At 39.7% G+C, this 24,978-nt stretch overlaps 2 protein-coding genes across 2 annotated transcripts in view; both read right to left on the bottom strand.

Moving 5' to 3' along the window:
* The window catches only part of LOC116475356 (keratin-associated protein 4-11-like), a 307,240-nt gene that overhangs the window by 271,314 nt on the left and 10,948 nt on the right, over positions 1-24,978 (bottom strand).
* On the bottom strand, positions 554-8,304 carry KRT28 (keratin 28). The gene is made up of 8 exons (XM_032163564.2): positions 7,789-8,304; positions 7,258-7,340; positions 6,577-6,733; positions 5,475-5,636; positions 5,269-5,394; positions 2,177-2,394; positions 1,504-1,559; positions 554-925 (listed from the first exon to the last, which is right to left on the bottom strand). The coding sequence occupies exons 1-8, from the start codon at positions 8,302-8,304 to the stop codon at positions 783-785; spliced, it is 1,461 nt and encodes a 486-aa protein (XP_032019455.1). The 3' UTR covers positions 554-782.

Below are 24,978 nucleotides of genomic sequence, written 5' to 3'. Positions count from 1 at the left end.
AAAAAGAATAATATTCCATGACAGGTAAAAATATTTACAATTCAAATTTCAGCATTAATAAATTAAGTTTTATTGGAACACAGTCATGTTCATTCATTCATCTATTGTCTATGGCTGAGGTTTGTAGTTGAATTAGAGACTTTATGGCCTGCCATGCCTAAAATATTTACTATCTGGGTCTTCACAAAAAAAGCTTCTGACCCCTGTTCTAGGAAAAGTTTCACTAACACAAGCCATATTGCTGTGGATTTTTCTGGAGATTATCCTGTTTAGACGAAGAATGGTATCCTGGGTATTGTGGAAAGAAGAGTTTGAGAGAGGCTTTTGGTAAAGTACCAGGAATGCGTCATCTAGTGGTGAGACTTTTCAGTCACAGGAGAATTTCTGAATTTTTTGATTATTTGCCCACATAGACATGGTGTGATTTAAAGTTTATGCCTAGTGAATGTTTAATATTCAAATGCCTTGTGGCGGTATTGACTATTATTTAAAACAACAGTGAAAGGCAATTAAAATGTATTCCACAAATGTTTCTTTATGAATTAGACATAGAAAAAAATCACAAATAATTATTTATCAGTCATCAGTGAATGGAAATGAATGCACATCAACTTTTTTATTTTTTGGAAACACACTCAATATCCTGTAAAACTAAGAAAACAGGTATTTTTGCTAAGCAACTTATCTTTAAAAGTAAAAAGTGTGTATATTCTCTCTGATATTTAGAACAATGCAATTGTACAGGATCCCTTCCCAAATCATTCTCTTCTCTAAAATGACGGCTAGAAAGGAACCCTTTTTTCTGTCTTGCCATTGGTCATTTTAGATGTCTTTTCTTCAATGGAGTGAATCCTTGATGAAAGAACTTTACCACGTTGATCTATCTCTTCAACCACTGTCTTTACCAGTGTGGTTTTGGATAAATCTAGAAATAAAACATAGGCATACATATATTCAACCAAAAAGATTACATGACAATTCCACTGCTAGGTCAATATAATATATTATGCATATTTTTGATTGAGGGAGTAAGTATATATTTATAATAATAGCTTTGGATAGTTTTAGCCACTTGATCCTTCCCATTCAGAACAGTTTAGCTAAAACTACTTAAATATTGACTATGGTTGTAGTGTATGACTGCCATTAATGTAAAAGTATTGCTGTGATAGAAGTAGAACTAGAGGGCTCACGCCTGTAATCCTAGCACTTTGGGAGGCCGAGGTGGGCAGATCACCTGAGGTCAGGAGTTTGAGACCAGCCTGGCCAACATGGTGAAACTCCGTCTCTATTAAAAATATAGAAACTAGCTGGGCATGGTGATGGGTGCCTGTAATCCCAGCTACTCAAGAGGCTGAGGCAGGAGAATCACTTGAACCTAGGAGGTGGAGGTTGCAGCGAGCCGAGATAGCACCATTGCATTCCAGCCTGGGCAACAGAGCAAGACTCTGTCTCAAAAAAAAAAAAAAAAAAGAGAAAAGATATAGAACTAGATTTTATTACCTTTAGATGAATTCCCAGGGCTTCCTGATCCAAAGCCCTTTGATTTGGAGCATGAACTGTAAAAGAAATATAGTTTATTCTTTTATATTTCTGCTTACTGTCACTTCAGAAATATTCATTGACTCAATGAACTCAAGTGAAATTTGTATGCCAAAAACAGGTCTTAGTTTTCTATAGAGGAAACTCTTAAGATTTTTATGTGTAGGAGCTGAAAGTAATTAAATGTTATCTAAAGAGGGAATATAAATAAATCTTGTTTCCATTTGATTGTTTTTTACACCCAAGAATTTAAAACTTAAGGACATACATACATATATATGGATCCAGGTGGTTTGTACAGAGTACATTTATTTCAGGGCAGTAGTGATATTAGGTACGCACTGAAAAAAGGATAAAGCCTGCTTGTGGGAGGTGGAGGGAAACCCACAGTGATTAACATGGACAACAGATAGCAATGGCCGCAGGAATAGTTCCAGTCATCTAAGGCAGAGGAGAACACTGTGATGTACACGATTTGGAAGAGATGACTCTCTTCCGAAAAAGCAAGAGATGGACATGCTTTTCTGCAGTGGGAATGAAAACGAAAAGGCTTGGAAGTATGGAAGGCTAATGGGCAGCCCACACTTGTAGCTTAAACGAGGTAAAAACTGGATTTTCAAATGGCTTTAGTTACTTTCCATCTCCATCTATCAGGCGGCAGTAGGTCTCAATTTCTTTTTCCAAGTGGACCTTGACATCGAGGAGATGCTCATACTCCAGCTTCTGGCCCTCAGTCTCGGTTCTGACCTGGTGCAGCTGCTCCTCCAGGGCCCCGATCTGAGCCTGGATCTGCACCAGCTGTGCACAGTAGTTGCTCTCAGTCTCTGTCAAGGAGCACTCCAGGGAGTGTTTCTGAGGACATCAAAAAAGTCATGGCAAGGGATGAAAACACTCTGAGGACTAGTAGAATAGTGTTTCTCAGTAACCGGCAGGATTGCTCCCTAGGCAGTTATGGAAATTTGTGAGGCTTGTCACAATCAAATGGGAAAGAAAGGAGGCTGGCATTTCTGAAGTGAGGGCCAGGCATGATGGACGTGGGATCCTGACGTGGGATATATGGCCCTTTTCCCACAAGACTTTTGATGTTCCACTGGACATTGGTGATATATAGGTCATATTTCTATTAAAACCAACTGATATATTAAAGTACCTTTTAAGGGTAGCAGAATAAAAAATCGATATGGGAAAACTGGTATTTTGAAATTATATATTTATTTCGGGGTTACCTGTTGTTTCCGTCTTACTCTGCTACTGTCCCCACAGATCCACCCCACCAGCATTCCACAGCCTTTTGTGCTACTGCTTTTTTTTTTTTTCTAATCCACCCTTGATTTTCTAGCGTCTATCAAAGGTCTTTTATTAAGGTACTGAGATTGGATGAGTGCCTTAACAGATGTGAGATTTCAAGGCAAGAGCTATATCTCATAACACAATACAGGTCATTATTTCCACACTACTCTTATGAATATCATACTTCCTCTTTGCTACTTCTACAGTCTGTAATTTGTCTTGGCACCTGCTCCCTCCTTTAATTAAGGTAATTTTCCTCTTTCCCTTATTATAGATAAATATGTCTCGGCAATTATTACTTCTCTTGATATTAGTTATTATCCAAGTGTCCACCCCAACTTCCACTCTTTCATTTTCCTTTTCTTGTGTGGAGGAACTTCTGATCTTACGTGGTTGAAAATGAAAGATTTATTAAGAGAAGATGCAAGGTTCTGCCTCTTTCATTACATTTTCTAGGGTAGTTAGGCCCAAGTATTTACCTAGTAAATACATTTTATCTTAAAATACTTGCCTTTTTATTGCATTTATGGTATTATGCTTTAAAAAATAATTTTGTGTATTTCTAAATCTATTACCTAGTGACTTCATTCTAGCATCGCAAAGAGGGAATTACACAAGATTTGTCATAACAGGCAGACATTGGGTCTAATGGGGCTGAGAACCTAACACTGACTTAGAGCTACTGACTTAGGCAAACAGACGTGTTACATGGAGGGTGCTGGGCTCTCCAGAAGCACATAAGTGGAAGGAGATCAGGATGGTAATGTGGAGAGTAAGGCAACAGGTAGCAAGATGCCAGTGAGGTGTGTGCTTGGCAGCTCAAAACTTTAATTTCCCTGGTAATGCATCCTCCTAGGGTATTCCTTTTTATGATTGCGAATACACTCATAAGTCAGAGGGGACAGCATCTCTACTTCACAGTCTTCCACTGTGAAGGCTGGCTTGTCAAAGAGGGAGGAGAACAGGATGAACTTGAAAGTTTGTACATCACAGGAAGCAAACATGTGAACATTTGTGTATTTAGACAACTCCCAACTTACAAATGACTTGTGTTCTAACTCTAGGAGATTGAGCTTAGAATTCATCATAAGACAACAGGGCCTCAGGGATGTAAGTTAGGTACTACGCTCCCATTATTCTAGAATTCAGTTATGTCCTGTGTTAAGTGGGCTTTTTTTGTGTGGGTTATCCTATGAGCCCAAATTATAGTACCACTGGCTGCACAGACTCTAACTACTTTATAACATCCTTGTTTCTATGTGAAAATGCTCACAATTCTGGTCTGGGGACTCGAAAATGTATTTCCATCAGCGTAGCTCAGAAATAGAGGGAGGATTCACTCACACAGCTCCTGCAGCAGGAAGAGTCCTCAGGGATCTAGTTCAGGGAAGAAGGGAAATGGAGAAGGAAGGAAGGTTCCAGGAGCCCACAGTGGCAGGGGAGTCTCGGGTACCTGCTAGCAGCAGTGATGAGGGACAGGAGCAGAGGGCCATCCTGGTTAAGTTAGGGGCCAGTCAGTGTAAGAACAAGTCTCCCATCTAAATCCGATATAGGGAGAAAGCACACACCTTTAGAGGGCGGCTAAATCAAAAGAATCTCCCATTGTTTTGAGTCATCTTTTCCTTCTTGGCTCACTGCACTCACTTGGGTAATAGCTGCTCTCTTCTTTGTGTTACAACCTGGTGTCCTCAGGGGGCACGAAACCTCTTATGAGGAAGGGAGTCCTTAGGCCACGTACATGCTGTAATTCTCAAAGTCAAGCCTTTTGGGCACTGCCAGCTCACACTCTAGAAGGCAAGCCATTTTTAATCCTGGGTTGACTCCATGCTGACGTTTGAAGTAAGCCAGGAGCTGGTGGTATGTGCCCAAGTGGCTGAAGGCCTGGCTCCCAGGTGTGCCCTTGGGGATTTGACCTCTGCCCTGGACTCTGTGGCGATGAAGAGCCTGACAGTGCCCATGTGGCATTCAGGTGTGTACCCTCTCTTCCTCTGCCTGGTGAAACCATATGTGGCTTCTAATATGTCTTCATCAGTATCAGGAGACACTGGTGTGATGCTGGCTCCCTGCCCTGTGTGACACTAGCCCCACACCCCTGATCATAGACCTGTGGCTAATTTTCTGGTGGAGCAATATTGCTGCTGTTTGTTTTGCGGACCTAAGCTGAATTACCCTGAGAAAGGATCTATGTGAAATGTCTATTTTCATGAAATGAGCACTAAGCATCAGCCAGGAAGGAAACTCCCAGTGATGTCAAGGAGGAAGAAAAAGCTCTCTTTTGAGTGTCTATGCATCTGTTTTTCCTGCTCTCCTCCACTCTCTCTGCTAAGTATTTGCAGGCAAAGCTATAATAGGAAAAAAGAAGGAAGGGCAGAGGGAAGTGCTTCTTGGAGGCTGTCTAGAATCACAGGATCCAGGCTGACCTTCGCTGTCACCTACCGTGGCCATCAGGGACTGCAGCTGGATCTCCAGGGTCTGCAGGGTGCGCCTCATCTCGGTGAGCTGGTTCCGGGCGGAAGTGGCTGCGCCTGCATCGTGGGAGATCTGCTGCTGCAGCGAGGCGCTCTGCAGGGCCGGGGAAAAAGGGTCACACGGAGTCCCCACCCGCCCTGGAGGTGTGAGCAGGGGAACGGGGCCCACCTCACCTTCTCATTGAACCAGGCCTCCGCGTCCTTGCGGTTCTGCTCTGCAAGGGCTTCGTACTCAGCTCGCATGTTGTTCAACAAAACCGTGAGGTCTACCCCGGGGGCCGCGTTCATCTCCACGCTCACATTGCCCCCAGCCGCGCACTGCAAAGCCTTCATCTCCTGGAGAGAAGCAAGAGTGTGGCTTTAGGGGCATTGCAGGTTCACACTCAGTCTGAGAAGTTTTCAGACGTGTTACTTTATGTCTCAAAGTTTGTGGTCAGGTGTATAATTTATGGCACACCATTTTTTCATTGACATATTCAGTCCATATTCATGCCAATCATCTATTTAATTAGTGACCTGTCGGCCGGGCGCGGTGGCTCACTCTTGTAATCCCAGCACTTGGGAGGCTGAGAGGGGCGGATCACTTGAAGCCAAGAGCTCCAGACCAGCCTGGCCAACATGGCGAAAACCCATCTCTACTAAAAATACAAAAATTAGCCAGGCGTGGTGGCGGGCGCCTGTAGTCCCAGCTACTCCAGAGGCTGAGGCAGGAGAATTGCTTGAACCTGGGAGGTGGAGGTTGCAGTGAGCCGAGATTGCGCCACTGCACTCCAGCTTGGCGACAGAGCGAGACTCTGTCTCAAAACAAAACAAACAAACAAAAAATTAGGGACCTGTTAATTAAAATCACCACCACCACCAAAAACAGTCATAGCACCCCAAGAGAAGTAATTTATTCTTGTAAATGAGAAAGGGATTTAAAGACCAGAGAGTTACTCAACATATAGTTACTAAATGTCGGGTGGATGGGAATAGAACAGTAGAAAAAATCCTGAAATCCTGGCCCTCATAGGCATTCATCCTAGGGATGACCGCTGTCATTTATTGAGTGATTATTATAGGCCAGGCACTGTTCTGAGCATGTGATATGTATTAACTAATTGAAGCCTTTTAACATCCCCTGGTAGTAGGTAGTGTTATTAGACTAATCGGTCTATATCCTTTGGCAAATTACAACAATGAACCTGAATTACTATTGTGATTTTAACCCCCAACCCCTGCCCAGTATTTAAAATGTACAGAATTGTGATTGGACTACAGGTAAAGCTTCTCCTACCTCTTCGTGGTTCTTCTTGAGATAAGTCATCTCCTCACTCAGAGACTCATATTGCAGCTCCTCGTCGGTCCTGCAGAGCGTCAGCTCGTCCAGGACTCGCCGTAATCCATTGATGTCGGCCTCTACGTTTTGGTGAAGGGTGAGCTCATTTTCATACCTTGGGGGGCATTTAAGTGAATTTCAGTGCCAGTAAGACTACCTCAAGAAACAGAAATATTCAATCCCAATTGCTTTAAACTGAAAATTAGAAATCGAATTAGGACTCTAAATAGCACAAAAATATACGAAGAAAGCCCTCCTCCATTACCCCCACTCAATTCTATACAGGATAATTGGCAGTTATTTCATCACACAAATTCCAATAGCATAACCTAGTTAAATAAAAATACACCATTTTGGAATTTTATTTTAGTTAATGTTTTTCCTTAGTTGACTAATGATTTACTGAGCATCTACTTTGTGCTTGGCAGTATTCTAAGCAGGCAGAGAAATATATTGATATTTTGTCCCAGGAATATAATAACTATGTATAAGTTGATTGTAACATTATAATACAAATCCTTTGCTTCCTTTTATCTTTTAGGTGATAGTTCATTCTACTTGGGATGAAATTAAAATTTTATTTAACAAATTAAATAAATAGAAACTTTCTTCTAGAGCAGGATTTTTTCTGTCACTTACTTTAGCCTGAAATCATCAGCAGCCAGTCTGGCATTATCAATCTGCAGAATGACATTAGCGTTGATAGTAGTAGAGGAGATAATCTAGAATAAACCAAAACAGAGGACACATCAAGTAAGTATGCTTTTATGCGATTCATTATTTCAGGAAGTGAAAAAGGTTACCCAAGTTTTTGCATAAAAGTCTCACCTCCTTATGTAATAATCAAAATATTTCAAATTTAACTTTTAAAAATTAAAGACATGGTTTTATTTATTCTCATATATTCACCTAACTTTAGAACTACAATGCTTTTTTATTCATATGTCTATGAATGTACTTCAACATAAACAATGGAACTAATAACATTTTAACTACATTAAAATTCATGAATCAAAGGGCCCATTTTTGAATAGTAGGAAGAATTGTTTATCTAAATAAATAAATACAAGTTACAGATAACAGTCACAAAGCATTTCTTATTGTATGTCTTTTGTTAGGTATTTCTTAGTTTTGAATACTTGGGTTAGTTCCAAATCTGTGATTTCTCACCTTATTCTTAAGATCCTCAATTGTTAGGTGATATCTGCTATAGTCATGATCAAGTCCACGGCAAGATCCGGGTCCGTATTTTTCATACCAACCTTTGATTTTTCTCTCTAATTCAGCATTTGCCTCCTCCAGAGCTCGCACGTTATCCAGGTAGGATGCCAAGCGGTCATTAAGATTTTGCATGGTCACCTTCTCATTTCCAGAGAGGAGTCCCCCTTCGCTTCCAGCAAAGCCAATGCAAGCAGCATTTCCAAGGGCACCACCAGCATGGCTCCCACCAGGAACACTGCCCAAGCCCCCTCCCAAGGCACAGGAAAATTCACTTCCAGCAACAGAGCCGCCACATGCACTGCTGCCTGCAAAGCCTGCACCTCCATTTGGGGCTCTGACAGAGCCAGCTCCAGACCTTAAGCAAACATGCCTGGATCCATTAGAAAGTCGGAGAGACATGGTGTTTTGAGAAATGTTCACCTTGTCTATGCAAAACTGTAACGTCCCAGGAGAACAGAATATCATGCACTGATGATTTCTTTGGGCTTTTATATACCTTTATTGGGGCGTTCCTATTTGAGTTATATATGCCAAAAGAAAAATGGCATCACTTAGATTAGCATAAAATTATGTATAATTGGGTGATTTTAAAAATAATTAATGTCTAACATCCCTAGGTGTTGCTTTAGGCTATTTCTTATCTTAAATATAATAGGGTTTGTTCTATATTAAGTTTATTAATTTAACTTCTAATTTTGAGTGAGTAATCCTTTCCTTTCATCTAGACCCTAGGCATATACTGTCATTATCTGGCGCCAGGTATTATCAAATTTTTTATAAAGTTAAGTAAGATTATGATAGAGTTCTATGAGGTACAGTAGGGTCTCAATTACCACCGAGGGGTATAAAGGACTGCTAACTACAGAAACAGATATTTTATTCCACCAGAAAAAAAATGTGTTATTTAGAAAACAGAGGCTAGTGACATCTCTGTTCTTACCATGATTATAACATCTATTTATTATCTTGGACAATGATACAAATATTGACCTATTATTTTGTTTAAAATAGCATGGTTATGATGTCTGGTGCTCTATGCTAAGTGCTAAAATGAAAGACATAGTGCTAACTAAATGCAGAAGTGAAAAATGCATGATTACAATCTTTAAGAAATCTACTGTCAGGTCCAGACAGGGGCTGGATCATGGTTAGCCTTCTGTGCTGGTCTAAAGAGTTTGTAATGAATCCTAAGTAAAAAGCAGAGGGCAACATGATCAGGTTGAAATGAAACAAGGTGGTCAATTACAAGGTTGGAACAATGGTCCAGGTGAGAAGGATGAAGGCAGTGGGGATGCAGAGAAGATGGCTTTGAGAGCATATGGTAATATGATTGAATCTGGAGAGTAGGGAATAAGGCAGAATTGGGGATAACTCTTAGGTAATTAATTTTATATTCTGGGAACTCATAATATTCACTGAGATGGGGAATAGAGGAGGAGGAAGACACTGAGTTTAGGTTTGGACCAACTGGATTTGAGGGGTTGCCAGAATGTTGCAGATGAAGGTGACTGATAGCAAGAATGACTGTTTGGAATATGTATACTGAACTGGAAAAATACTTGACTAGCAATGAGTAAAAGAAAACTGGAGGGTCCAGCTCTCATTTGTAATGACGTTCAACTGCATATTTGGAAGTAATCCTGGTGCAGGAATAGAAAGGATGATGATCAGACTGATGTGGGTTTTGGGATTTGAAGACAGGTCCAGAAGAAGGAAACAGTGGCAAAGAAGTTTCTGGCGTTCTTGAGAAAACAGTTGAGGCGATTGACTGTATGATCATATAGCAAGAAGAAAGTAAAAGCAGAGGGACAGATGGACTGAAGAAAAGGGCAGAGGGTGAGTCATTGGGCATCCTTATGAGGTCATGGAGCAGGCGGAGTGTGAGGAGGAGATTGATAAAGGTGAAGGATGACAGACTAAAGTTGGATAGTGGAAACCAGAATTTAGAATTTTAAAGTAGGCACAACTGCAGGTGTCACCAAAGTCCAGAGAGTAGTCATGGGACTGGACCAACAGTCACTGGAACAGGAAGTCAGAAATGGATTGGATCTGAAAGGCATGAGAGTAGGAGGTCAGGAACTATCTGTCTGTGACATTAAATGGACCATCTATAAAGGCATGAAGTTTCTCATGATGGCAGGAGATGGGAGGGAAGTGGGCTGTGAGCCAGTGTCAAGGTTTTTGGATGATGAGGCGGAGGGGAGTGTGTGTGGTGAGGGGCCATTGGATGGCATTTGCCTCAAAAGAGGAGTCTTAGCATAAGAATTAAGTGGCACAAAGCTAGAGGTGGCATGGGGGATCTAGAGAACACAGACTCTGCCTTGAAGTCCTTATGTTAGGTGTGTGGAAGTGGGAGCAGAAGAGGAGATGGAGGTGAAGAAGAAGGATGGAGAGGAGATGAGGGGAAAAGATGTGGGAGAAAATGAGAGGAATAGGGGAGAGAGATGGGAATGGAGATTGAGGATGAAGGATAAGTTTCTGATAGAAAAAGTTGTTAGGACAATTCAGCAGAAAGTGGTTAATACTATTAAAGAATCATTTCAATTGAACTATTTTGCAGAGAGGTCTGCAGAAAAAGTTCATGTAATTGTCAAAATGTGGATAAAAAGAGTTTCCACCTCATAAGCTTGTTGAAAAACTAAATGAGATAATCCTTAGTGCAGTGCCTGGCAAATGGAAAACTGTCAGCCATTATTATTACTGTTATTGTTGTTCCTAACTGGGTGTGTGAGTGTGGAGGGCTGGGACATCAGGATGGAAGGGAAGGAGAGGTGACCAAGGAGAAGCCTCCTTCCTCTGGAGGCCGTGGCTGTGGAGCGTGGATGAAGAGGGTTGGCAGGGCAGGTAAAAGGAGAGACAAGGGACAGGAGGCACTTGGTTGGACGTGACTGGTTTTGAGTCCACTTGCTTGGATTTGACTGGGTTCAGGGAGTGATGACAAGTATAAAATTGTTTTGCCACCAGAATAGTCAGGGGTAGTCTCCTGGAATTGCCTTGGCCTAAGCAGTCTGGAGCCTAATTAGCTGGTGCTGAGGGTGGCTTGTGTGTGGCCTCTAAGATGCATTTTCTGGACAAAGTTGTAGGATATTTTTAGAGTTGCAAAGAGCCTTAGACATCACCTAATTTAGCCCGTTATTTGGCAGTTCAGGGCAACTGAGACCCAGAAATGTTGAACAATTTGCTCAGAGTCATGAGGGATTGGCCAGGTGAAAACGTGGCACATGTTCAACTTGACCTTGGTATTCTGGCACCGTGATCATATTTAGACATAAATAATTACTCTATGACACATGCTCATACAAATACTTCATGTGTTGCCATTTGTAGTCTATTTTTTTAAACATTAGCAACCTCTTCAATATCTAGAGACTAGATATTATAAAATTAGGACTCATTTGTCCAGTATGCACACAATATACGCAGTATAACAAAGTTAAATAAAATGCACGTAACACATAGGGAAATATATAAGCTGAAATTTTCTAGTACACACCGTCCATAGTCTTAACATGCGTGAGTTGTATAATGATTCTAATTGAATTGCTGAGATTTAACTATAAGGAATTAGAATACGAAAATGTATAAAGAATTGCAAATCTCTCATTTATTACTAAACTCCAAATAATAATTAGACAAGTCATTGGTGTAACGTGTCTGCATCCTTTATAAGTAAGTAAAATGTTTCTAAAAGGCCATTTTACAACAAAAAAAGAAACAACAATGCATTGCATACTTGAAAATTGCTAAGAGAGTAGAATTTAAGTGTTTTCACCACAAAAAATGGTACAGATATGGGGTAATGCATGTGTTAATTACTTTGACTGAGCCATTCCACAATGTACACGTATTTTCTTTTTGTCTTTTTTTTTTAACTTTTCTTAATCAAAAGAAAGCTGGGTTTTTTTTCTTTAAAAATGTATACATATTTTAAAACATCACGCTGGGTTTTTTTTTGTTTTCTTTAAAAAGTACGCATATTTTAAAACATCATGTTGTACAACATAAATATATACAATTATAATTTGTTAATTTAAAAAACAAATGAAAACAACAAAAATAAAAAATGACAAAGTATTTCTTTAAAAAGTATATGCTTTATTTAAGCGGATTCTCCTTTTCAGCCAGCGTCTGTCATTAGGACCCTGACCATCCCAGTTGCCGGCCACACTCACCCCTCTCCTTCCACCAGGGGGCAGCGCTCGTTTACATATGGATCTCGCCGCGCAAATGCCAGGGGCGGAACCTCCTCTCCAGCCTGGGTCCCTGCTGTCCTCAGGTGGAAATGATTAAACCTCTGCAAACAAGCAGCTTCAGCATTTAATTTTGTGAAGTTACAGAGTGTGATAAGTGCAAAGACATGATGGCCTTACATTGATATGCTGCTTTACAGCTTCCAAAGGGATTTCTTGTATATGATCTCATTTGAACCTTACAATGAAGGTGGGAATTAGGAAGAGAGAGGTTTCCTTTCCCTGTTTTAAAGATAAGGAAACAGAGGAACCGTTCAAGGATACACAGTGTGAAACTGGATGGTCAAGGCCCAGAACGCCTTGCATCTCAGTGAGGTGATCCTTTCAGTACATAATTATCTTAAGGTCAGGTAGAGAAATGAAAACCAAACAATGCAAAAATCTGTCTTTAATGTCTTTAATTTGTCTTCTTACAAATTCTTTGCAAAATTTTGAATTAATAGCAAAATAAAATTTTTGGCTGCAGTTCTGCTATCAGGTGTCATTCATTCACTCATTTGTTCAGTCAAGAAATATTTAATGAGCACCTATTTTTAAAAACGTTTATTTTAGGTTCAGGGATACATGTGCAGGTTTGTTATACAGGTAAACTCGTATCATGGGGGTTTGCTGTGCAGATTATTTTGTCACCCAAGTACTAAGCCTAGTGCCCCATACTTTTTTTTTTTTTATCTAATGAACACTTATTATGTGCCAGGCATTGCATTAGTGGCGGGTGGTACCAAGGGGAAGAAAATAGAGGCCTTCTCAACTCTCGTGGAACTTATTGTTTATTGGAGAGTTGAGCCTTAAGCAAATAAGCATAAAATTACAAATTGCTGTAAAAATTGGGGAAGGAAGGAACGTGGAGCTATTAGGGGAGAACCTAATTTAGATTAAGGCAATCCTTTTGAAGAAATGACATTAAGCAGATACCGGAAAGATGAGAAAGAGATTGCTAGGCAAGGGAGTGGGCGAAGAGGCATTCTGGGAGGGGAAGAAAATATAAATAAAATAAAGTTTTTTTTTTTTAGCTTGAGAAGGGAAGGGTATGGTGCCTTCAAGGAACTGGAAGAAAACCAGTATTGCTGGTGGTGAGTGTGCAGGGAGAGAGGACTGCAGAGGGTTGCCCACGAAGAGATTTATTGGACCAGGCTAGGGATTTTGAATTTGAACCCAAGCATAAAGGGAAGCCATTGAGAAGTTTAAGTAGATGAGTGATGGAGAATGGATGGGAGGGGAGTGAGAGTGTGTCAGGGGAAACCATTACAAAGCCAGTTGCAGTAATTCAGATGAGCCAGGGTAGTTAAGACAGAAGTGGATGGAATTGGGATAATTTTGGAGAATGTCTTTATTGCACCTGGTAATAAATAGCTGTGGTAAGGATGGGGAGGACAGGAATAGAAAAGAATTAAAGATGATTCTTGAGATAGGCAAAATAATGGCCCTACCAAAGATGTCCACGTCCTAACCCCCAGAACCTGTGAATACATTACCTTCCATGGCAAAAGAAACGTTACAGATGTGATTAAAGATATTAAGATGGGGAGATTATCCTGGATTATCTGGGTGAACACAATATAATTATAAGGGTCCTTAGAAGGAGGAAGGAGTGTCAGAGTCATAAAAGGCAATGGGATAGTGGAAGCAGAGACGGAGATTAGAAGATGCTATGCTGCTGTCTCTGAAGATGAAGTATGGGGCCATGAACCAAGACATGCATGTGGCTTCTAGAAGCTAGAAAAGGCAAAGACATTGATTGTTTCCAAATGGTGAGTGATGGTGCTAGCGTTTGCAGCTGTGGTTGTTTCCACTGTGTTGTGCTGTCTTCTGGGATTATGTCACCAACTATCAATACCCTACTACCGATGTTGATCAGAAATAAAGATTCTGGGCTGGGTGCTGTGGCTCATGCCTGTAATCTCAGCACTTTGGGAGGTTGAGGTGAGTGGATCACTTGAGGTCAGGAGTTTGAGACCAGCCTGGCCAACATGGCAAAATCCTGTCTTTACCAAAAATACAAAAATTATCTGGGGGTGGCCACATGTGCCTGTAATCCCAGCTACTTGAGAGGTTGAGGAGTGAAAATCGCTTGAACCCGGGATTTGGACGTTGTAGTGTCCCAAGATCACGCCACTGTACTCCAGCCTGGGTGATAGAGTGAGACTATCATCTCAAAAAAAAAAAATTAGCAAAGCATGGTGGCATCTGTGGTGTCAGTTATTCGGGAGATGAGATATGAGGATTTCTTGAGCCCAGCAGGTAGAGGCTGCAGTGAGCTGTGGCAACAGAGTGAGACTTTATCTCAAAAACAAATAACAGCAACAACAACAAAGAAATAAAGATTCTATAGAGATATCATATGGATCACAGTTTTGAAGTTGGGTACCTCAGTGTAGCATTTGTAACTATGCCCCCAGTTGTTCTATAATGCTCTTCCCAACCTTTTAAAATATTTAATTTCTACCATCCACCCAGGCTCAGTTCAAGAGCCACATCTTCTAGCAAACCTTCCCTGACATTCCATTCTGATTTGGATGCCACGGTGCCTTGTCCATGGTCCTTAGCCCCCACATGTACATTTACTATGGCATGTATCACAGGGAATGGCTATGTCTTAACTTATTATCTCCACGGCCTAGCACATCGTCTGCCTCAATGATGTTTGTTGAATGAATGAATGAATGTATTCCACCCACTGAATTAAAGTCTCAGGGACTCCAAATCCCTACCTTCCTCCTGTAAAGGTCCTGGGGATGATTGTTCTGAAAAGGGCTGGTGCACCAAGCCCTTGATGTAGTTCAGCAGCTTCATCCATTGTTGGACACAGCTGTTTCTGCTGCACCATTCCTCTGCTCTGTTCATGGTGGGGAGGTTTTTTTTTTGCACCAGCATTTGCAGCTTTTATGAAGCTCCCATAGGTAACTGTTTATTTCAGTCCTTCTCTTGGTTCCTGAGAAAGAGGGGACCAAATAGCACCAGTGAGTGAATTGGAAAGCATTTGAGTGACACTACCCAGATTTGCACCTAGAAGTGTCCTCACTGGTTATGATCCAGTGTCTCAAGCCCCTAAATTACCTGCTGTGGGGGAAGTTGCTATTATTGGGGGCAGTCTTTAACAGAGTTTAGGTGTTTACCATGAAGAAAGTCGTGAAGATGGAGAGCTAGAAAAGTTCTTAGCACTTGGGAGAGCGTGGATGGCATTAATTATTTTTTCCATTTTTTTAAACCCCAGCATCCCTGGATTTGCCTTGAGAGGTCTTGTAGTCCATGTACTCACTTGTAGGTGACTCACTGATTTTGTCACTGGCTTAACCAATATTTATTGAGCCTCAGCTTGTGTGTTGAGAATTGTGCTAGGTGTGGGTTTACAGCTACCTATGAGTAAGGCAGACAGACCTAACCTTGCTGAGATTAAAATCTAGTTTACAAAAGGACTACCCAAGGTGTTACCAGGGACATGCTGACAAGATTTTTTCCCACGCTCTGTCGTCCAGGCTAGAGTACAGTGGCACAATCTCGGCTCACTGCAACCTCCACCTCCCAGGTTCAAAGAATTCTCATGCCTCATCCTCCTGAATAGTTAGAGTTACAGGCACATGCCACCACGCCTGGCTAATTTTTGTATTTTTTAGTAGAGATGGGGTTTCACCATGTTGCCCAGGCTGGTCTTGAACTCCTGGTGTCGTGTGATCTGCCCACCTTGGCCTCCCAAAGTGCTGGGATTATAGGCGTGAGCCACTGCATCTGGCCTCTGTAGAGACTCTTGATACACCAGGAATGAAAGCCTAGTCCTCAATCTCTGTGCAAGGGGTACTGCTGCTGAGGGCATATTTTGGAAGTGTGTATGTGTGTGTGTGTGTCTATGTGTGAATGTGTACACATGTGGTCATCATAATGATAGGGGTTGTTGCTGGCATTTGGGGTCGGGGAGGGATGCCAGACATAATGAAATGCATGATACAGTCCTGGACATCAAGGAATTGTCCTGTGTTCCACATGACTTTTGAACCATGAGCTATTCATGAAAGTGAAAAACCTGTTTATAATTACCTGAATCTGGAAATGAATTCTAAGTTATGTAAAAACACAAAGTTTTTTTTTTTTTGCAAAGTTGTAACTGAATTTTTTTAGGAACGTAATTGCTGTATAAATCAAGGAAGATTGTACTTAAGCTTATTTTGCCCAGAATTTGATCAAGGGTTGTTTAAAAAATCCCATCACCAACAACATTGCTACTCATTGTATTTAAGTCAGTGATGTGCCCACGTTTTATCAGTCTCTCTTCATTTGTACCTTTTTGCATTCAAGCTGATTTTGCATATAAATTCAAGCTGATTTTGCAATCATTTGACTACTTCATTACATCTTCTGGTACAATCATACTCGAACATTTCCATATTGAAATGCAAATAATTTTATTGCAAGTAACTTTCCTTCCATTTTTCTTTTACATCTATCATTAACCTTTCTACACACTATAGATTATAATCATAGATAATATAACCTTCCCATGCATAGTTTCTTTATCTTTTCTTTTCTTTCTTTCTTTTTTTTTTTTTTTTGAGACGGAGTCTTGCTCTTGTTGCCCAGACTGGAGTGCAATGGTGTGCTCTCCGCTCAGTGAAACCTCTGCCTCCCAGGTTCAAGCAATTCTCCTGCCTCAGCCTCCTGAGTAGCTGGGATTACAGGCACGTGCCACCACACCTGGCTAATTTTTATATTTTTAGTGGAGATGGGGTTTCACCATGTTGGCCAGGCTGGTCTCAAACCCCTGACCTCGTGGTCCGCCTTCCTCAGCCTCCCAAAGTGCTGGGATTACAGGCGTGAGCCACCATGCCCGGCCAGTTTCTATATATGATATATAAAAATATATAAATGAAACACAGAAGTGATAAGTATATGTTTTGTACATGTGATATTTATAGTACCCACCCCTGCTCCTCCTCTGTATACTAGGATAAACTGTGTGTTGGAAGGATATATTACCTATGAATTTCATTTCTCAATAGTAAAGGGGGTGAATCAAAATATTTGCTATAAAAAAGGAATGTAAGTCAGAACTACTGGCAAAATACAGGAAGGAACAGGGCTGAGCACTACAGAGCACTGGTCTCCAAGTAAAGTATGTACTTTTAGGAGATGCAGGCAACCCACTGGATGGGAGGAAGAGGGTGTCAGAAGTTCTATTTAAGTTTTTGTATTGGAAAGCAAGAATTAAACTAAACTCATATTTAATATAAGAATGACATTGGCATTCTGATTTTATCTTTATGTCAATCTCTCTTCTCAATCAGCTCAAAAGATATTCTGAGAAAAGAACGTTCACCCCACAATGTAGAGAAGTGGATAGTGACGTCTTCATTTGCTTGCAATGCACTGTGACATTGCAGTTTATGTCCATTGTATTTCAGGGTTGTATTTGCTGCTTTTAATGGAGCAAATCCCCCCTCCCCACCAGAACAGATAAGTGCAAAGAAACAGCAACTGGAAGATAACAGAATCATGAAAGCATGATTGAAGAACAAAAAAATGGGAGAGCTGATACTTCCACTTCTGTTAAGAGTTCTTTGCCAGCCACATTATTGGGTAAAATATAATACAATAATCATCATAATGGTGGTATTATATTCCACAAGAAATCAGCTGATAAAATTTGGAGTTCTCAAAAAGATTATTTAAAATAAGGATTTGGGTCTACAGTCTTTATGCTAAATACATGTTGTGCATTGAGCTATCTGATAGTATATATACACATACATATATTTTATATAATTTTAAAATAAATATGGACATCTTGGGGGTGCATACTCAAATGTTTTTACTGTAATAAGAAATGTCTAGTAATCACTGCTATAGAGGAAGGAGCCCTAGGCTTGAAATCAGAAATCCCAGATATAAGACCTAGGTCTGCCACCTGCTATCCATGAGACCTTGGGGAAATCATTACATATTTCTGAACCCTGCATATGTCCCAGGGTTGTTCTGAAGATGATTTCTACATAGAGATGTAAGTATATTGAGAATTGCAAAGATCTGTGCACACACAGTGTTACACTGTTCTTCTATATTACTTCTTGACATACTTCGGTATGTCCTTACCACATAACACAGTATCCCGCACATGGAGATAATTATAATTCTAAATAGTGTTTATGAACAATAGATTCTTATTACTGTTTAAATGACTTTCCATAATTAGAACAGAGTGGAAATTCCATTGTGCTTATTTCATTTTTCCTGTCTTAACACAGTTTCCACAAATAAATACTGTAAAGCATGGTGTTCCTGCCGAGATGTGATATCTTAGTCTTTATCCCCATTTTTGCAGAAGGTAATCAGCTCTACTGACAGGGCAGATGAAAAAACAGTGAAATAATAGAAAGTTTAATTTGAATGTGTATGTAGATTACCTGTAGATATTTTGGAAGGCATAGGTTGCTAAAGATCATCTCAATTGTACAGGGAGGACTATTGCATTGTCAAGTTCCCATGGCAACCTGGGCTTACTTCTGTGTAGTGCTGTCTACCATGTCTGTGTAGTTGTACATCTGTTTCTACTTCTGAGTTCTTTGAAGGCAGGGATTGTGTTTCATTCATTATTTTTAGTCCCCGTTGCTTGGCACAGTGCTTGACACTGCAGAACGAATGATCAACCAATACATATTTTGATGCATACTGTGAACCAAGGTCTATGATAGGCGTTGGATTGATTTATATCAATTCCAGTTATTTTTTAAAGGCAGAAAATGATAGTTGGGTTTGGGGAGATGTCGGTGAAAGGGAATAGGTGATGGGCAGTAGCGAGACTGTTACGCATTCTTTTTGCAAAAAGAAAGTGGAAGATGGACTTTTGATTGGAAAATCTTGACAGGAAGATCATCATGGAGCGTAGAAGGGTGAGGATACACCTAAGTGAGAGGAGACATTGCTGTGAGTTTCTATATTTCTTTTGGCTTGGCATCAAGTAGCGATTACATACCAACTCCTTTTATCTCTTCCCACCATAAGCAACCCAGTTGTCCAAACATTACTCATTCACATTCCCAAACCAACTACCAAAACAACATTCCAGGAGAAGCAGAAGTTTTAAAGGTTGTGTGTTATGACACCTCCATCTTTTCTTTCTAATAACAGGCTGCGCAAATATAAACATCTGTGATTACAGGCAGGCTATGGTTCAACTTTAATTAATCCGTCGGTTCTATAGATTAAGAATATGATTCACAAAGTTTGTTCATTAAAAGATCCATTATAAGAAAATTATTTACCTGTGCTATTTTTTTTTTTGCTATAAAGAAATTTTCATGCTCTTTAGTCCTCAGAGTACAAGCTTTATTTTTTTGGAGCTGAAAATACAGCAGAAACTGACCACACTAGAAAAATAAAAAGCTAAATGTTCAATTGCTGTTTTAAATTTTCATTTTTTAAAAAAGTCAGGTTTATTGAGGTTTAATGTGCATAAAGTAAAATTTACCCTTTTTTGGTGTATAGTTCTATTAATTTTGACAAATTCAGTTGTACAATGGCCACCATAAACAAGATAGAGAATGTGAGAATACTTCCATCATTCCAAAAAATCCTCTTGTGCCTCTTTGTGGTAAACACACTCCATTTACCCTCTGACAATCTCTGATATGTTTTTAGCCCTCCAGTTTGACTTTTTCTTGAATGTCATATCAATGAGCTATAGTATATAGCCTTCTGAGTCTAGCGTCTTTCATTTAGCATAATGCTTTTGAATTTCAAGATGTAATGTGGTCTGTTTCTTTTGTAGCATTTCATATATGGGTGTACCATATTTTTTTCCATTCACTAGTTTATGGGCATTTGGGCTATTTTCAGATCTCATGATTATGAATAAAGCTACTCTAAATTTTCCTCATAGGTCTTTATGTAGATATTTTTATTTCTCTTGGATAAATGTCTATGAGTGAGATTGCTAGATTGTATGTTAAGTCTGTGTTTAACATGATGAGAAACTGCCAAACTATAATTTTGCATTCCCACCAGCAATATATGAGGGTTCCAGTTGCTCGGAATCCCTACTTGCACTTGGTATTGTCCGTCGAAAAAATTTTTTGAGTCATTCTAATAGTTGTATAGTGGTATGTTTAGAATTTGTATTTCCCTAATAACTAATGATATCGAGCATCTTCTGTGTATGTTTATTCGCCATTTGTATCTCTTCTTTGATAAAGTATCAGTTCAAATCTTTTGTCCATTTTTAAATTGATTTGTGGTTTTTTTCTTGTTTATTGAGTTGTAGTTTTTTATATTTATATTCTATATGCCAGTCCTTTATAAGATTTGTATTTTGTGAATATTTTCTCCCAGTCTTTGGCTTTTTAAAATTATTTTGATGGTGACTTTCAATAGATGACATAAACAAATGGAAAAAAACATCCTATGCTCATGGATGGGGTGAATAATGATATTGGGTCAATATTATTAAAGTGACCATACTGCCCAAAGCGATCTACAGGTTCAATGCTATTCCTATCAAATCACCAATGTAATTTTTCACAGAATTAGAAGAAACTATTCCAACATTCATATGGAACCAATGAAGATCATGAATAGCCAAAGTAATCCTAAGGGAAAAGAACACAGCGAAATACAAATGGGCTATATAATGGTCAAAATACATGAACAGATGTTTCACCAAAGAGGAGATACGGATGGCAAATAGACACATGAAAAGCTGTTCAGGCCAGACGCAGTGGCTCACGCCTGTAATCCCAACAGTTTGGCAGGCTGAAGCGGGTGGATCACCTGAGGTCAGGAGTTCGAGACAAGCCTGGCCGACATGGTGAGACCCCATCTCTACTAAAAATAGAAAAATTACCTGGGCGTGGTGGTGCACACCTGTAATCCCAGCTACTCAGGAGGCTGAGGTAGGCAAAATCACTTGAACTTGGGAGGCAGAGGTTGCGGTGAGCCAAGATCGCTCCACTGCACTCCAGCCTGGGCGACAGAGCAAGACTCTGTCTCAAAAAAAGAAAAGAGAGAGAGAGAGAGAGAAAAAAAATAAAATAAAATGATAAGCTATTCAGCATAATTTTCCATTAGGGAAATGCAAATTAAAACTTCAGTGAGCTATAACTACATACCTATTAGAAAAATACCGATAATGCCAAATACTGATGAGGATGCAGAAAAATTGGCTCTCTCATTTATTGCTGGTGGCAATATAAAATGGTACAGCTTCTCTGGACAACAATTTGGTGGTTTCTTACAAAACTGAACATGCACCTACCATATGACCTAGCAATTATGTGCTCGGACATATATCCCAGAGAAATGAAAATGTATGTTCACACAAAAATGTGAACACAAAAGTTCAGTCTCAAAAGGTTACATACTGTGTGATTACACTTATATAGTATTCTCTAAATGGTAAAACTATAGAGATGGAGATTAGTAGTTGCCAGGGTCCAGGAACTGGCAAGGGAGGGTTGAGGTACACATGTGAATACAAAAAGGCGGCATGAAGGAGTTCTTTTGTGGTTATGGAACAGTTCTGTATCTTGATTTGGATGGCGGTACAAAAATTGTACCTATACATGGGCACAATTGCATAGACACACACTTTTTTTTTTTAGTTTGTGGTTTTTTTCTTGTTATTGAGTTGTAGCTTTTTATATTTATATTCTATATGCTAGTCCTTTATAAGATTTATATTTTGTGAATACACATGCAGGTTAGGAAAAACAAAAACTGAGTAAGCTCTGTATTTAAACAGTGATGTACCAATGCCAATTTTTAAATTTTAGATATTATACCCTAGCCTGTAGAAGATGTCTCTACTTGGGGAAGGTGAGTCAAGAGTACACTGGACTCTACTATTTTTGCAACTTCCAATGAGTCTATAATTATTTCAAAATTTAAAAAATGTGATTACACATTTTTTTCTGCTTTTCTTTTACTACTTTTATGGATGTTTAAAACATTCATTTGGGCCGGGCGCGGTGGCTCACGCTTGTAATCCCAGCACTTTGGGAGGCTGAGGCGGGCGGATCACGAGGTCAGGAGATCGAGACCACGGTGGAACCCCGTCTGTACTAAAAAATTCAAAAAATTAGCCGGGCGTGGTGGCGGGCGCCTGTAGTCCCAGCTACTCGGAGAGGCTGAGGCAGGAGAATGGCGTGAACCCGGGAGGCGGAGCTTGCAGCGAGCCGAGATTGCGCCACTGCACTCCAGCCTGGGCGACAAAGCGAGACTCCGTCTCAAACCAACCAACCAACAAACAAAAAACATTCATTTGGATTATTTCTAGTATGTTTGTTATGGGTTTAATAGTTTATCATTTACTGAATAAACCTTACTTAGTGTTTTAGATTCTTCCTTTATCATATACTAATGTCCATTTATATATAATCATTTCCTACACTCTTACTTCCAGTGATGATTAAATTGTGCTTCAGTTTCTTCATCTGTAAAATGGAGATAATAATAGTATATATGTCATAGAGTTCATTCCTTCAAAAACTATACTTTTGGTACGTAACCTGTGTTAGTCACTGTTCTAGTGCCTCAGGATACATGAATGGACAAAGTAAACGAAGATCAAGTGTTGTCTTTCTTGAGTGTACCGTCTAGCAGGGGAAAAGGATGACTAATAATAAATACATTGTCTAGTAAGTTGGAAACAGTTCTGTGAAAAAAAGAAAAAGTGGAAAACCTAGGCAATACCATTCAGGACATAGGCATGGGCAAAGTTCATGACTAAAACACCAAAAGCAATGGCAACAAAAGCCAAAATTGACAAATGGGATCTAGTTAAACTAAAGAGCTTCTGCACAGTAAAAGAAACTATCATCAGAGTGAACAGGCAACCTACAGAATGGGAGAAAATTTTTGTAATCTACCCATCTGACAAAGGGCTAATATCCAGAATCTACAAAGAACTTAAACAAATTTACAAGAGAAAAAAAACCCATCAAAAAATTGGGCAGAGGATATGAACAGACACTTCTCAAAAGAACACGTTTATGCAGCCAACAGACATATGAAAAAATGCTCATCATCACCGGTCATCAGAGAAATACAAATCAAAACCACAATGAGATACCATCTGATGCCAGTTGGAATGGCAATTATTAAAAAGTCAGGAAACAACAAATGCTGGAGAGGATGTGGAGAAATAGGAACGGTTTTACACTCTTGGGAGTGTAAATTAGTTCAACCATTGTGGAAGACAGTGTGGCAATTCCTCAAGGATCTAGAACTAGAAATACCATTTGACCCAGCAATCCCATTACTGGGTATATACCCAAAGGATTATAAATCATGCTACTATAAAGACACATGCACATGTATGTTTATTGAGGCACTATTCACAACAGCAAAGTCTTGGAACCAATCCAAATGTCCACCAATGATAGACTGGATTAAGAAATTGTGGCACATATACACCATGGAATACTATGCAGCCATAAAAAAGGATGAGTTCATGTCCTTTTCAGGGATATGGATGAAGCTGGAAACCATTATTCTCAGCAAACTATCACAAGGACAGAAAACCAAGCACCACATGTTCTCACGCATAGGTGGGAGCTGAACAATGAGAACACATGGACACAGGGCAGGGAACATCACACACTGGGGCCTGTCAGGGGTAGGGGGCTGGGGGAGGGATAGAATTAGGGGAAATACCTAATGTAAATGATGAGCTGATGGGTGCAGCAAACCAACATGGCACATGTGTAACTATGTAACAAACCTGCCCGTTCTGCACATGTACCCTAGAACTTAAAGTATAATAATAATAAAAAAAGTGGAGCAGATAGGGGAGTTGGGAGATTAGGGGGCAAAATTTTAAGCAGAAAATCAGGGTAGGTCTCAAAGAAAAGGAGACAACTGTGCAAAAGCTTGAAGGAGATAAGGAAGACCATCTTGTTAAAGAATATTAACCAAGGTAACATCAAAAGAGAAATGGAGAGACATCAGAGAACTTTGATCAAATATAATTAGACTTACGATTTGATCTAATATGATTAGACTTACATTTTAAAAGGATAACTATGGTTCTATGTTGAAAATAAACTGTAGGGTAGTAGTTAAGCTTAAATGAGTTCATATACGTATTACATGTACTGAGTCTACCTACCTGCCTTTATCTAGCTATCTATCTATCTATCCATCCATCCACCCACCCACGTACTCACCTACCTACCTATCTATCCATCCATCATTAATTTACTCAGAACAATGCCTGGTGTGATTTAAAGGCTATTATTATCATTATTTTCATTGCCAAGCTTAGTTTAACCACAACTACCTCATATAAGGTAGCTATCCTTATTGTATAGATAAGTAAACAGACTCAGAAGGGTTGAAGTAACTTGTCCAAAACTTACGTAATTTGTAAATGCCAGATAGGAAGTCCAGGGATCACTGTGATTCAGATGCATGCTCATAACCATGAATAAGCTCTTTCCCTAATCCCATTCTCAAAATGCAATATATATGAGAAATATTAGATGCACCCTATTTAATTAACCTTAATAGAGCTACTTCCCTGATAAAGATGACCCTAACAAAGCTATTTCTTCACTCCCAAGCAAAATATCAGGCCATCATGGGCACCAAGATTAGGGTGCAAAGCTTTTAGGCCTTTAACATCATGAGAGAACATCTTTGGAGAAACAAGTTTTTATTGCGTAATATTTTTCCACATGGGTGCCAAATTGGCTCTGCCAATCTAATTGGGCACTACCCTGCTAAAATAGCAGGATTCTGTAATGACCTTAGGATCTGTAAGAATGCATACAGATTTTTTGATTAATAGGTACATGCAAATTTATTTGGTAAAAATAGTGCCCTGTGCTATTTAACTATTTTTAAAAATAATTCTATACTTTTTTTACTATAAATACCAATGTCCTTATTAAAGTCAAGTTGCTTG

Source organism: Hylobates moloch, unplaced genomic scaffold (assembly GCF_009828535.3).
Source record: "Hylobates moloch isolate HMO894 unplaced genomic scaffold, HMol_V3 SCAFFOLD_10, whole genome shotgun sequence".
NCBI lineage: Eukaryota > Metazoa > Chordata > Mammalia > Primates > Hylobatidae > Hylobates > Hylobates moloch.
This window is presented reverse-complemented; position numbering and strand designations above follow the sequence as displayed.

What these genes read in the sequence shown, in the direction of transcription:
- KRT28 (XM_032163564.2), bottom strand. Translation starts at nt 8,304, where the DNA reads ATGATATTCTGTTCTCCTGGGACGTTACAGTTTTGCATAGACAAGGTG. An exon ending in CTGATAGATGGAGATGGAAA is followed by an intron (nt 1,560 to 2,176) that starts GTAACTAAAGCC and finishes TTTCTTTTACAG; the next exon opens with TTCATGCTCCAAATCAAAGG. An exon ending in CCCTGGGAATTCATCTAAAG is followed by an intron (nt 926 to 1,503) that starts GTAATAAAATCT and finishes TTTTATTTCTAG; the next exon opens with ATTTATCCAAAACCACACTG.